The following is a 15351-nucleotide window of genomic DNA, read 5'->3' as shown; positions in this document are numbered from 1 at the left end:
TAGTTCTAATGTTGCTTCCATATTTTCGGGTATCGTTATAGCAGTGCCTTACTCTCTGTGGTACCAAAACAGTGTATTTTTTTGTTCTCACACTGCTAGGAAGAAATACTCAAGACTGGGTAATTTACAAAGAAAAGAGGCTTAACTGACTCACAGTTCTACATGGAAGGCATAGAAACAAAGTTTCAAAATTCTCTGTAAAGTGTGTGACTATTTGTAGTAGAATATGAATAATTTCTACCATAAGGTTCTCCTAAAATTATCATATATTTTTGAGGTAATTCTTGGAAAGCCAAAAGCTCCATTACAGCAATATATTAAACTACAATGCACTCAGTTTATCTGAGAGAATGAGAAAAATTATAATTTAAGAATAATCAGCTGAGCATTGTGCCACATGCCTGTAGTTCCAAATGAGTCAGGAAGCTGAGGTGAGAGACTCAGGAGCCCAGGATTTTAAAGACAGCATGGAAAATATCGCCAGACCCCATTTCTTGAAACAAACAACAAACAAACCTTTTGGGTCAGAAAAAAAAACCTCAAAAATTGCCCCTCCAAATAGACACAAATTTAATTGCATCAGACTGTGGATCACTTTATGACACAAAACAGTGACACCATGCCAGCACTAAGTGCGGAATAGCATCCAGTTGTTATATTAAGAGATACAGACACCCAAACAGAGACATCAGGTAAAGTGGCTTTCAAAGGCTACTCTGCCAAATGGCAGTATTTCCATGGTAACTGTGTGTACATCCAGGGCTACACCTGTGAATGGTGACATCATTCCCTTTATAGTGTGAAGGCAAGAGACATCACTCAAAGGGACAAGCCCATGGAGGAATAAATTAATAGGGAGACATTTTACTGATACACCGGAGAGTGGTACAGGGGTCACTATTCAGAGTTTCTAAGATGTGTTATCTGCCAAGATTCTAAATATAATTCAGAGATATTCAAAGAAACTGGAATGTCACCAATGCACACAATTTCAGAAAACAGAAACTGTGAGTCATTCCAGATGTTGGATTTAACAAATGGAAACTTCAAAACAGTCATTACAGAGATGTTCCAAGCACCACAGGAACTCATGCTAAGATAAGTTAAAGAAGGTATGACAGTAATATTTCATCAAATAGTTAATAGCAACAAACAAAGAGGGTTTTTTAGAAGAGAATTAATAGATAATCTAAAGATTAAATAAAATACTTAAAACTATGTATTAGAGGGGATAAGCAGTATATTTTATCTTGAAGAGAAGTCAATCAGCAAACTTAGGGACATATAAATCGACATGCTGACAACCAAGAACAATAAAAAAAGACATAAAGTGAACACATGTTAATATGAAATTAGAACCATGTTAAATGCACTACTTTTAATTTGAGAAGGGAAACATGTCGTAAAAATGTAATTATGTATTAGTGGAGAATTCTACGATTTTCATTGTCAATGTTAATGTACATATTGAAGTAGTTCAAGAAACTATGTAAAGTAAGTAAAAATGCAGCTTTTGTGTTGGCTTGTTACATTCACCTTTCATGTTAGTAGGTGGCCTTACACATTTGAGCTGACTGTGGCAGAAGCAGATGAGTAAACACTTGATATCTGTGCACAAGGAGAAGCTCTCTGTTGCCTCAGGCGATGGACTGATCTATGAAATGCACAGTGACCTGAGTTCCCTGCTCAGTCCCTGAGAGGGGCACCAAGCTGGACACACATGAGCCACCGAGCCTGGCAAGCAAAAGCACCAGCCTTGATGGAAATGGCCAGGTGAGGGGCAACTACTCAGTGTGATTTATTTTGTTATTAAGAGCTTTAGTGTGGTGGCTTTTTCAAATTCCCGTTGTAGTAGTAATATACTGGGCATGTGAGCAGATCCATGGTCTTTTGCGGCACTGGAATCACAGAAGTATTGAGAAGCTATACTCATTTTCAGCTGAGGTACACTGGTGGTAGCGGCTTTGTATTAGGTCATGCAGTTTGAGCATCCGGCCAGTAGGTGGCGCTTGCAGGTAAGAGCCGGCTATGGGGGCAGCAGAAGGATTTATGCTTTACTGGTGGTTAAAGTGGGAAATTTGTCACGTTCCAGATCTTAGAGAAAAGACTTTTAGTTATTTCTCATTCAGTCTGATACTACCTGAAAGTCTCTCGAATACAACTTTTATTTTGTCGAGATGTGTTCTTTCTATACCCATTTTTAAATTTTTTTTATGAAAGGATGTTGAGTTTCATCAAATGTGTTTTCAACATCAGTTGAAAAAATATCATATGTGGATTAAAGATCTAAATGTAAAACCTAAAACTATAAAAATTCTTGATAATAGCCAAGGAAATATAATTTAGTACATAAGAACTGACAAAGGCTTTATAATGAAAATGCTAGAAGCAGTTGCAACAAAATCGAAAATTGACAAATGGGACCTAAGTAATTTAAAGAGCTTCTGTATAGCAAAAGATCCTATCAACAGAGTAAGCAGGCAACCTATAGAATGGCAAATAAAATATTTACAACCTATACATCTGACAAAGCTCCAATATTTAGTATACACATGGAACTTTAACAAACATTCAAGAAATAAAAAGTTACCAAATGACATGAAAAGATACTTCAAAAAAGACCTACATGTGGCCAACAATCATAGGGAAAAATGCTGAATATCACTATTATTAGAGAAATACATATCAAAACCGCAGTGAAGTACCATCTCACATCAGTTAGAATGGGTAATCTTAAAAAAAGAAAAAATTAAAGTTGCAGAAAAAAGGGGAAATTTATACACTTCTGGTGAGAATATAAATTAGTCCAACCCTTGTGGAACGCAGTGTGGTGATCCCTCAAATAATCTAAAACAGAAGTTTCATTTGACCCAACAGTCTTACAACTGGACAGATACCTAAAGGAATATAAACATGTAGGTTCATTGCAGCACTATTCACAATAGCATAGACATGGAATTCACCTAAACCCCCATCACTGGCAGAATGGATAGAGAAAAAGGTGGTACATACAAACCAAGGAATACTATGCAGCTAAGAAAGAATGAAATTATGTCCTTTGTAAGAACATGATGGAACTGGCAGTCATTACTGTTAGCAAACTAATTCAGGAACAGAAAACCAGATACTATATGTTCTCACTTATTTGTTGGAGATAAATAAGAAGAAATATTCTTCCAGGGCCTGAGTCTTCCTTATTCAACAAGTCATTCTAAATTAAGTGTTCAACATGTTGCTGATATTCATTTAAATATTTTATTTCATCTGGACCACTTACATCACTCAAAAAGCAATGTAAGTAGGATTCTAGGATAATAAATATCTGAATAGTGAGAATATGAAGGATATGGATGGTTTTTTAATTCAATGGGCACATAACTGGGGGAGACAATATATCCCTACAAGAAAGTTATTCAGACTTCAGAGATAAGTAATATTTCCTACATTGTGTTTGTGACTTGGAAGTGGTGGATTAAAGAGTGTGGTAGGTGCACAGACCAAGCGGATCAGAACTCAACATGTAAAGATGATCATCTATGGATATGATCTAAAACCATGTAAATACTTCAAATCATTCTATTTAATAGAGTTTGAAATAAAACACAAACTTATTCAAAATACAAATTACTTGGTAATTATTTTGGGAGATATGAGTTCATCAAGAAACTCAAATTCCTATTTCTATTTCAACCCCTCATTCCTACTGTCAATGGGAGGGAAATCTCACAGCCAATCATATAGCAGAGGGCAAATCTGTAAACCAAGAGTCTTTCCATTGAAGGACCTGGGAGGCCAGGACCCTCAGGAAAGTGCTGGGGAGTCTGTCTTGGGAACACCCAGCAGATCTCAGAAGTCTCCATGGGCCCTGCTGGACACTCATGTGGGATAACTAGTGGCCACCTTTTCCGTGTTACCAGAGAGCTCTGACTGTTCCTAATGGAGCCAGAATGGAGTCAAGGTGCCTTCTCAATGTCAGAGACAGCGATGGTCCCAGAAACAACCCAGGTAATCTCTATGCCAATAAAATGTGGGTTCACATCCCACAATAGGTTCACACCCAGTAAAATCAGGAGCACATCCTGGGTTCTTCAGTGGGAAGACTGCTGTCCACAGACAGCTTAGAATTGGGGTAGGGATGCTTTTCCTCAAGCAGGATTTAGGGCTTGGTGTCTCAGCATCCCACTCTTATCCAGCCGATGTGACATCTGTTTTCTTTCTAATCCTGGTTCAGCCTTTGAGCTGTGAAATACCCTGCCACATGAATATGCAAATAACCTGAGGTCTCCTGAGATAAATATAGATATATTGGCGCCCTGAGAGCATCACAAAACAACCACATCCCTCCTCTAAAGAAGCCCCTGGGAACACAGCTCATCACCATGGACTGGACCTGGAGGCTCCTCTTTGTGGTGGCAGCAGCTACAGGTAAGGGGCTTCCTAGTCCCAAAGCTGAGGAAGGGATCCCGGTTTAGTTAAAGAGGATTTTGTTCACTCCTGTGTCCTCTCCACAGGTGCCAAGTCCCAGGTCCAGCTGGTGCAGTCCGGGGATGAGGTGAAGAAGCCTGGGGCCTCAGTGAAGGTTTCCTGCAAGGCTTCTGGATTCACCTTCGGCAGCTATGCTATCAGCTGGGTGCGACAGGCCCCTGGACAAGGGCTTGAGTGGATGGGAGTGATCATCCCTCTTGTTGGTGTAACAAACTACGCAGAGAAGTTCCAGGGCAGAGTCACGATTACCGCGGACACGTCCACAAGCACAGCCTACATGGAGCTGAGCAGCCTGAGATCTGAGGACACGGCCGTGTATTACTGTGCGAGAGGCACAGTGTGAAAACCCACATCCTGAGAGTGTCAGAAACCCTGAGGGAGAAGGCAGCTGTGCGGGGCTGAGGAGATGACAGGGGTTATTAAGTTTAAGATTGTTTACAAAATCGGTTATATATTCTAGAAAAAAAGAACAATAGAAACAAGTACATACTCTAATTTTAAGATAAATATTCCACTCAAGAGTTATCACATAAGCCAAATTCATGGAGTGGGAAAGGCCACACTCAATAAAGTTGATACAAACGTTCCATGAACGTGCTACTGTGAACAAGTTTTCCAATGGGATGAATACGTGATTTGGAGCAAGGTTATTTGACCACATGGTGAGACTAAGAATGATGCTTAAAAAGTGGCAAACATTTATTTCAAATGTTTCTGTCACTCCTTATCATAAAGTTTATTTTAGAGCAGTTTTAGGGTTACAAAGAAATTGCACAGAAAGTGTGAGAATTCCCACTAATCCCTGCCCTACACAGGCACAGCCTCCTCCACCACAACCATCCTGCCCCACAGGCACAAATCAGTTACAATGGATCAATCTCCAAGGACACTTCGTTCTTTCTTTTTCTGGTGATGCCCTAATATAACAAACCTAAAGTGTTTCAGAGCACCACAGGTTTTTTTCAGTGCTTTCTAGAACTGATATTAGTCAGAGGGAAAGTGGGTGAGGCTATTACTATTTGAACTCTTTCTTCCAAAATCCACAAAATATATGTTAATTTAGAGCTTATCTTACTTCTGGTTTACAATGCTCCTTCCCAAAGAGTAAGACTTTTAAGCTTTTAGAGGCAGGTTCATGTCTCTAAAAGGCCAGAAAGTTCTGGCAAATCTCATAATGAACATCCTTTCATGAGAATTGGAGACCCGGGCAATGAGAGACTCTGTGTACAATGCCCTAGAGTTGGATTAGGTACACTGTAAGCTCCTGGGTGGTGGGTCTGAATAAGGCTGTTTGTGCAGCAAATACAAACACATTCATGGGACCAGGTAGGAACAAAAGTTTCCCTTTACGGAGGGAGTGTGCCCCTGAAGGAGCCCTCACAGAGGTGGTCACTGCTCACCCTTGATGGGTGCACATTAGCCAGAGGCATGATCACGATTGGTCTTGCAGGGAAAGAGCATCACTGAGGTCATAGGTTATGAAAATGTTTGTCATCCTCCAGCTGAGCAAGTCCGTCTGCTTGCTTGTGGGTGCCAACCCCATGGAGGGTACACTATGGGAGACGACAAGATGAACATAAACCCCCCCTCAGTAATTATCCACTGCCACACACTCAGAACAAACCTGTGCTCCTGAAAGGGATACGTGCCTGCCAAAATAAACAGAGCTTAAGGAGTTTATTACCTGGTGAATATACTGCCCAAAACCACACGTTTCAGGAAGATTACCTCACAAATGTTTACCAAGTGACTGAAGGGCAGTGGCGGGTGAGGTGGCGGGACAGCCTCAGGCTGCACATGAGAAGGGCTCCCTCCCCCATGCAGGCCTCTCCTCCAGGAGCTACACCAGGAACTCAAGAAGGATCAGGGAGAATTCTGAGAACACCCTGCTGCGGTGCTGCCTAGAGGGGAAGAATAAATATGAAAAAATACAACTCTGAGTAACGTATGGGCATTTGTTCATGAAAACTCTTTTTCTGAAAGCTTTTGAAGGTCTTGAAATGCCCTTGATTAGCTGAGGGCAAACATCGAAACCCTCCTTCCACAGGGAGTTCAAGCAGGCTGGATGTGTCCTTCTATGGGTGATCTTCCCCAGCCCCTTCCTCTTCCCAGCTCATTGCTGGCTCTCTGTGTAAACAGTGCTCATCAGTGGAATGTGCTTGATGAAGTGAGGTCTTCAATTTTCTCATCTTCTGTATGGTCATGTTATTTTCCTCATCTGAGGTTTAAAAACTCACCTGCATGCAGCACCTGACAGCTTAAAATCTCTTGTGGACAAAACAGTAAGTAACAAAGGCACCCACCAGGGTTGAGCATCCCGTGCTGCTGACAGCGACCACCAGGGGTCAACGTCCTCCTCACAATCCTGTGTCAGAGCATCGCCTGAGTGATTTCCTTAGCAACTTCCCAGGAGAATCAGCTTAAAACTACTTGTCCCATTTTCCATACAGATATAACCCATCCCTTTTCCTGAAGAAACAGAGCTGAATACTGAATACACTGAATGTCGTTTTTGCTGGTTTTGCAAGTTTGTGACTTTATCACTTTCTAATTTCTGAGTTATGTGGATCACTCTACATATTTCTCTCATGGGTGTGACAGCCTTCTGGGTGTCAAATATAATTGACTTTCTTCATGTAAAAGTCAACACAAGCTCCTGACGTCTTCTGTGCTCACTGACAACTCTCAACTCACACAAGGTGTGTCTTTATGAGTTTTGTTTTCTGGTATCTCTTCTTGGCTTATTCACCACGCCCATTTGATGTTAGTTGTACAGGTAATTTACTGTTAGTTTTAAAATTTACTGGTGCTTACTTTAATTAACTAAGCAGGCAATTGCTTAGAATAGAAAACAGTGTTAAGTAAAAGTACATGCAGTAATATTTAATGTAAGAAAGCAGGCAGCTGAAAGCCAGGGAAATGTACTCTGCTGTGTGAAAGGGCATGCAGACCTCATAGTATGATGATCTTCTGCAGTTTAATCCACACTGCTACATAAGTGACAGCGTCCACTCTCTTTATACCAGAGCTTTCCCTAACATGTGCAATGAAGACTGAGCCCAGATACCTCCAACCAGACTGACCAGCACGTCTTACCAAGTGCCTGAACTGACAGCGATAGATACCACATTTGTCTAACAAAATAAATTCACACTCTAAGGATACCCACCAGTCATATGGAGATAATTTGAAAAAATTAAAGCCCAAATCTGATAGGTAGTGATTTATACTTAGAAGAATTAACTTTATCTGCACATTTTTTTTAATGATAGAGAAGCTACTAGTGCCACTGCCCAAGTTACTGAATATCTTATTCCTAGAATGAGACACTGCATAATGTGTTCTGACACGAGGGAATGTAGCTATAGTTAAGGGATAGGAGATGTGATCACAGGAACATGAGTCTGAGATCCAGCAGTTCTTGCTCCTTCACATTTGCCCAGAAACAAAGACGTCAATAGAACAATGGAAACATTGACTTAAGTCTCCACAGTCTGATGTGAGATAAACAGCAGGTATTTTTTGCCTCTGTTTTATAGTAGGAAATGTAATCTCTAAAGAAGGCCCATTTTGGGGATAATACCATTCTCCAGGATGCTTAAATTCCCCCAAAACAGAGAGCACTACAGTGCCCAGTGGCCAGGGTCTACAACAGCTGGGTCTGGAAACCAGTGGACAGAAATGTCAGTTTCTCTTACCACATGTATGATTGAAATTTGAAGAATGTTTCTTTCCTTCTCCATAATCATAGGCTGCGATGGACTGGAGGTCCTGGTACATAAAACAAAAATGTGTCTGCATTGGATACAGAATTCGTCTCATAAAATAATTGTGCTATTGTGGTCCTCACACTGTTGGACCAGCTGACCAAGAAAGTGTTGTAAGAGCTGCAGTGTTTACTGATTCCTATCATATTTGGGGCTACATTCGCATCTACCAAGGGAAAGAGAGCTAAGAGAGATAAGAAAATCTGGCCTATGGCAAGCACAGTGGCTCACGCCTGTGATCCCAGCACTTTGGGAGGCTGAGGCTGGTGGATCACGAAGTCAGGAGATCGAGACCATCGTGGATAACATGGTGAAACCCGGTCTCTACTAAAAATACAAAAAATTAGCTGGGCATGGTGGCGGGCACCTGTAGTCCCAGCTACTTGGGAGGCTGAGGCAGGAGAATGGTGTGAACCCGGGAGGTGGTGCTTGCATTGATCTGAGATCGCACCACTGCACTTCAGCCTGGGCGACACAGCGAGACTCTGTCTCAAAAAAAAAAAAAAAATTCTCGCCTAGATAGAGTCTACAGATTTATTTTCATTTTCTTCAAAATGAGGTAAAAAAAATCTCATCAACTAAAATGCGGATGATGATGAATTGATAAAGGACAACAGTCACACTGTTTCAGGTGTGTTTTAACCCAAAGTCACACAACATGAGAGAACCTGAACTCTGGAGTCCTGGGCATCTCTGAGGAGAATCTAGAAGGTGGGCGGGAGCAAACAGTGATTCATGTCTAGGGGAATTTCAGGGGTACCTGCTCTAGGGGAAAGAAAAGCCTGAGCCTCTCCACAGTGTGCTCTGTTAAAAATTTTGTCTGACTTGTTGTATTCTTCGACACAAATATTTTTGTCTAGTCCTCTTTCAAATTTTTTATCTCTATTAAAATTCTCACATTGTTCTTGCATGCTGCCACTAGCTTATTAAACATGTTTCTCATATTTATTTAAATATTCTGCCAGGTAATCCATATGCTTTTTAAATCATTGTTGCCAGTTTCTGGAACGTTATCTTGTCCTTCTGTTTGTACCATTCTCCCTGTTTCTTCATTTTCCTTGACTGTCTTTGTTGCTTTATGTTCATCATAACAAGCAACTCTTTGCTCATCATAACAAATAGCCACACTTTTCAAAGACTAGGCTCATAGAGACCACCCTCACCAATCACTTCACTCGGTGATTGTGGATCTCTCAAAACTTCATAATAACTTCAAAATATTCAAACTTCTGTCTCTGTTCTCAGTGGCCCCCAGGTTTAGAGAATGTTGGGTTGTGCCAGGACTCCCAGGTAGGAGAGGTAGAAACTATTTACTCAAGCAGCCTCATGAATAAGTGCACCATTAGACACAGTTTTATTATTGAGGTATGATTCATCAAAATAATGTCAATTCAAGCTCCTCTTGAGCAGTCATGTAACATTGAAATGTTATAGTTTCTTATTTGGATCTCTCTGGAGTTTATCTTTTGAATACTTAGGTAAAATTACAAACTAGTACAAAGCTGTCTATTTCGCAAAATTATCTGTTGCAGAATTTTCATCTTCTGTGTATCTCTTTTTGCACTTAATCTTTTATTATTCATGCATCCATAATATAGAAATCTATCCTAAAATTCCCTCATTTTTTTAAGTTTATGGGTTTTCCAGAAGATGTGAGAACCTTCTTTATTTATAAAATCCCTGATTCCACATTGCTGAATAGTTTCCTCTTTAATTTATCTCCTCCTCTCACATGATATTATATTAAGCAAGGAGAAATCAAAACACACCATCCACACTTTGCTTGGAAATCCCCAAAGCTAAATTTTTAATTATCACTTACTAATTCTAATTTTACCAATTGTACTGTAATTAACATAAATCTATAACAAGGTTCACATACTTTCCAGTATCCAATACCATGTTTGTCACAGAAACAAAGCATGTGTGTTCTCTGCAACGTGGTCACCTGAGACCTGAGATGAGGGATCATGCAGGTATTGTTCTGGTTTCTAAGGCTGGGGACAGCAATAGTGATAACAATTCTGAACAGCACTGGCTCCTACTTGAAAGGTTATAGGTAAATTTAATGCTGCAATTTTATATTAACACCTTGTTTGAATGAAGCTCAGAGGAAGAGGCCACATCCCAGGTCACAGAGTGAGGAGGAATGGAGCTGTGCTCTGCTCCCCACACTACCTACAAATCCCAGGCACTAGCCCAGATTCCACTGACGCACGGCATCTGGAGCACAGCTCTCAGGGGATGATGTTAGGGCACCTGCTTCCTCAGGCAGGGCGCTTTCTTCTCTCAATTGTCCACTTGCTCCTTCTGCAGGCTCTGGAGGGAGCACTTGTATTGCCATGATTTATACATGTTCTCTCCCCTAATACGACAAAAAAAATAGTTATTGAATTTTCAGTTTAATTTCCTCTGAAGCACATTGGGTGAGCAGAAAGAAATAAATCACATTCCTTATCCTCCCACACAGCCAAAGATTCCTGAAGGCAGAGCTGATGTGATGTACTCATAGGTTGATCTCTGCCTCTCAGAGGTGGCCTTGGTCTTTAAGTTTCAGCAATTCTGGGAAGTCAAGGACAACTCCATCTCCTGCTCCCTGCTCTGCAGCTCACCTGAGAACAGCTTTCTCATTGGAATGTCTTGTGTTTAAGGAATAAGAGTCGCTGTTTCAGGTTTGGGGGCCTGAGTGCACCTACTGGATCCAGCCCAGGACTGGAGATACTTTCCAGAACAGAACATCACCTGAGACATGACCAGTCACACTGCTTCACTTTCACAATTTCAGCTTCCTCAGAAGAATATTAAAATTGCTGATAATGTTTCATAAGCGTTCTGCCATGTCCTTTCTCTGTTTTCCTGTCTGTTCATTTGTGTCATACCAGGTGCCTGTTATACGTAATAAAATCAAAATTCTGCCCCCAGTAACACATCAATGGGGACCTTTGATTGGACTTTTGCTTTATGCTCTGACATGTAGATTATAATGTTCATCACCCTCATTTTTATTTCAAAAGAAATCTGCATAATCTGAATGCAAATACTTTTTGGAATCTACTTAGTAACTGAAATTGAAAAATAAATACCCACTCAAGAAACTGGATACATAGGCAAGTCCACAATGGCAGTCGACAGTTGCTTAACTGGAAGAGAAGCTGCAGAAGCCACAGGTTGTTGAGGACACTTACGTGGTCAGCACTATAGACGTCCGAAAGACAGATGTGGACTCGGTCAACATGACTGTTCCAGAGGGTCTTGTGCTTCTACGTTTTACGGGCTTTCTCTCCAGAAACCTCCAGATTCTAAAAAATACTATCCAAATACATTTCTTATCGGTCAGATTGGAAAATATTAATTACTGAGAAATGTAACAGGAGCCTTTTTCTAAAGCTTCGACAGGGAAGGACTTTCCCAGAATTTATCCGATATAAAGGAAGACAAATCTCCCATTCCAGATTTCTCCCCCATTCTTCCATTATTATACAAATGAGTAAAGTTAGCCAATAGGGTTAGATGAAAGTAAATAGTCCAGGTACACTGAAACCACAAAAGGGAGTAATGGTCAAAAACAGCTTTTCTCCTGGGGATTCCTGGTGAAAGTCGCAGCCCAGAAGAGGAAGCCGATCGCGTCTCTAGGTTTCCATTGTCAAAACAGGCAGTGCTGACCTGCACTGCACAATCCATTCTAACCAGGATGATGGCTCTGGATTAAACATGAGAGTGTGGCAATGCACAGACTCTGAGAACATACAAAAATAAAATTTAAAAAAATAATAAAAAAAAATGGCACACTCAGACAAGGACAGTAGAGCAATACGAAGCCTCTGACTTCAACATTTTTGAAAACAGTACTTGGAAACTTCCTCATTCATCTCAGCTTCTTTTATCATGAAGCCTTTGCAAGGTTCTTAGCTGAGACAAAGAAAATAACAACCTGCATGCACTTCCAAAGTCTCCACTTGTATCCTGTTTGCTTTAGATCTCTAGGAAGAAAAGTAAGATACCTGGGCCTAGTGTCAGTGTAGGAGGCACTTTCTACAGGTGAGGCACTAGGAAGAAGGGAAAACGTGTGTTATTGGAATATTGGATATGAAATGTGCTCTCATCTGAAAGCATCTGCACCTGCTGGAAATCTCAGAGGCAACATTCAGCTGCAGGGAACAAGGCACACCCAAATCTCCTGTAAGGTTTTGGATTCATTTTCCTCTGATTCGGTGCATCTGGAGCTTAGAGAAGGAGCTCCCTCCTGTGTCATAGAATCCTTGCTTTGAGTCTCCCTGTAGAGTTCATTAGGTTCAGTAAGGCTAATCAGTAGATGTTTCAAGAGACGGTGTCAGCAGCATATGGTGTCACTGAAGGAGTATTCTAAGTCAGGACAAAGCCATTTCATGTTAGGCTAGGGAAGCTGAGGGAAAATGCTTTGTGAGCCCCATGGGAACTTCCTCTCAAGGCAAGGACTGGGCTGGAGGGGACACTCAGGAGCCACCCAGCCCAGGTTCCAGCCCCGGAGCAGGTGCACAGGAGGCTGGGGATGAGGTTTCCTCTCAGCGCCTGTGTCTTCCTTTGTCAACAAACAACAACAACAACAACAACAGAAAAAAACCCCGAGTGTTCAAGAAGTTGCTGATGTGCCTTTAAATATCCTGTTACATCAGAATCATTCATGTAACTTAAGGCAACCAGAACTATTTTTTAAAGTGGGTTTCAAGGACTGTAAATATCTTAATAGTGAGGATATAAAGGACAGGAATGGTTTTACTAATTGAAAGGATACAGAATTGTGGGAGTCTCTATATTCCTATGAATAAACAATTCAGATTTCAGTGTTAAGTAATGTTGCCTACATTGTGTGTGTGACAAGGCAGTGATGGATCTGAGAGTGTGGCAGGTGCACAAACCTAGTGAGTCAGAAATCAACATGGAAAGATGAGGATCTGTGGATATGAACTGAAAGTATGTAAACAGTTCATGAAATTCTATTAAATGGAGTAGGAAATAAAACCCAAACTTATCCAAAATACAAATTCCTTCACGATTATTTTGGGAGCAGTGAGTTCATCAGGAACCCCAAACTTCTCTTACATCTTCTGATTCCTACTGTCCATGAGATGAGAAAATTAGCTCTAACTGTGCATCACAGGGCAAATCTGTAAACCAAGAGTGTTTCTGTTGAAGATCCTGGAGGATCAGGAAGCCAGGCAGGTGCTGGAGACACTGTCTCAGGAGCACGCAGATGATCTCAGGGGGACCTGCTGGACACTCACGTGGGACATCAGCTGTCACTTTCTCAGAGTCACCAGTGACCTGTGCTGATGCCTGATGGGACTAGGATGAGGTCAAGGCACCTTCTTAGTGTCATGGAGAGTGATGGTTCCAGAAATCATCCAGGCAGTCTCTGCACTAATCAAATATGGGTTCACAGTGAGGAGCATGTCCTCTGGGTGCTTGGTCTTCAGTGAAAGGACGTCTGGACACCAAACGTTTGTAAACGGAGCAGAGCCTACATTTCCTCAAGGAGGACTAGGGCTTGGAGCATCAGCATCCCACTCTTGTAAGGGTGATGTGTCATTTACCTTCCCTTCCTTATCCTGAATCAGGGTCTTGAGCCATGAAATGCTCTAACTCATAAATATGCAAATAACCTGAGATCCATTGAGGTAAATATGGATATGTCTCAGCCCTGAGAGCATCACCCCGAAACCACATCCTTCAGCTAGAGAAGCCCCAGGCAGCGCAGCTCCTCACCATGGACTGGATTTTGGAGGATCCTCTTCCTGGTGGCAGCAGCGACAGGTGAGAGGCTGCCAAGTCCCAGTGATGAGGACGGGATTGAGTGCAGTCAAGAGGGCTCTCATCCACTCCTGTGTTGTCTCCACAGGTGCCCACTCCCAGGTCCAGCTGGTGCAGTCTGGGGCTGAGGGGAAGAAGCCTGGGTCCTCAGTGAAGGTCTCCTGCAAGGCTTCTGGATACATCTTTACTAGCTCTGCTATGTAGTGGGTGCGACAGGCCCCTGGACAAGGCCTTGAGTGGATAGGAGTGATCATCATTGGCAATGGTAACACAGGCTATGCACAGAAGTTGCAGGGCAGAGTCACCATTACCAGGGACACGTCCATGAGCACAGCCTACATAGAGCTGAGCAGCCTGAGATCCGAGGACATGGCCGTGTATTACTGTGCGGCAGACACAGTGTGAAAACCCACATCCTGGGAGTGTCAGAAACCCCAGGAAGAGGCAGCTGTGCTGGCATGGAGGAGATGACAAAGATTATTAGATTGAAGATTTTCTTAGAAAATGACATTAAGGCATTAATGAAAAGGAACAACATAAATGTATATTTAAGAAATTTTAATTATTTGAGAGATTTTTCATACATTTATTCTGTTAGCTATTTCAGGGATTTGAATATGAATCCAATTAATTAAGCTGATATAGACTTCCTCTGAAGGTATCTTTTAAACATCAATTTCTAAATCAGTGTTGTAAATATTTTGGAACACCGACACAAGAACACATTTTAAGTCTACTTTTATCTCTATTTTTTTAAAATGCCAAAAAGAATCTTATTTTGTGCATGTTCCATTTTGAATTCCCACCATCAATGCATGATAGTTCTTGGTTTTCCTCATTGAAATTGCCATTTATCATTAAGAGTATTGTGTGTTTTAACCCTTCTACTAGGTGAGTAATGTTATCTAATTTTTATTTAAATGCATAGGTCCCTAAATAAATTCATATTTAACAATTTTTGTATAATTATTGGTGAGATGCCTCTCATGATATTTGATTCATTTTTTAACTGCATTTTTTATGAGTTGTATGTATATTTGCATATTGATTACAAAAGTCATTTAACAAATTAAAATAATTCATTTAACAAATATGTGACTTGGAGGTTTTGTCTCCATGTTTCCGGTTGTCTTTTACTTCCTTATGCCTGTGTATTGCAGAAAAACATGTGTGTGTGTGCGCGTGTGTGCGTATGTGTGTACAAGTTTACATGAAAAACATGTAAATTTTTATTCATTCAAAGATCATGTGTTTGGCATTATATCTGATATCTCATTATAAAATACACTAATAGTGATTATTTTTTTCCATA

General features: G+C 41.0%; 1 long non-coding RNA gene and 1 gene segment (V, D, J or C); both read left to right on the top strand.

The window, feature by feature from the left end:
* Nucleotides 1-15351, top strand: part of LOC107126526 (uncharacterized) — a 444698-nt gene that overhangs the window by 287958 nt on the left and 141389 nt on the right. The window lies entirely within an intron of this gene.
* On the top strand, nt 4322-4844 carry LOC102126660 (immunoglobulin heavy variable 1-69D-like). The segment is given in 2 exon segments: nt 4322-4425; nt 4512-4844. Coding segments are annotated over 2 exon segments (363 nt in total).

The sequence above is a fragment of the Macaca fascicularis genome, chromosome 7 (assembly GCF_037993035.2).
Source record: "Macaca fascicularis isolate 582-1 chromosome 7, T2T-MFA8v1.1".
NCBI classification, from domain to species: Eukaryota; Metazoa; Chordata; class Mammalia; order Primates; family Cercopithecidae; genus Macaca; species Macaca fascicularis.
This window is presented reverse-complemented; position numbering and strand designations above follow the sequence as displayed.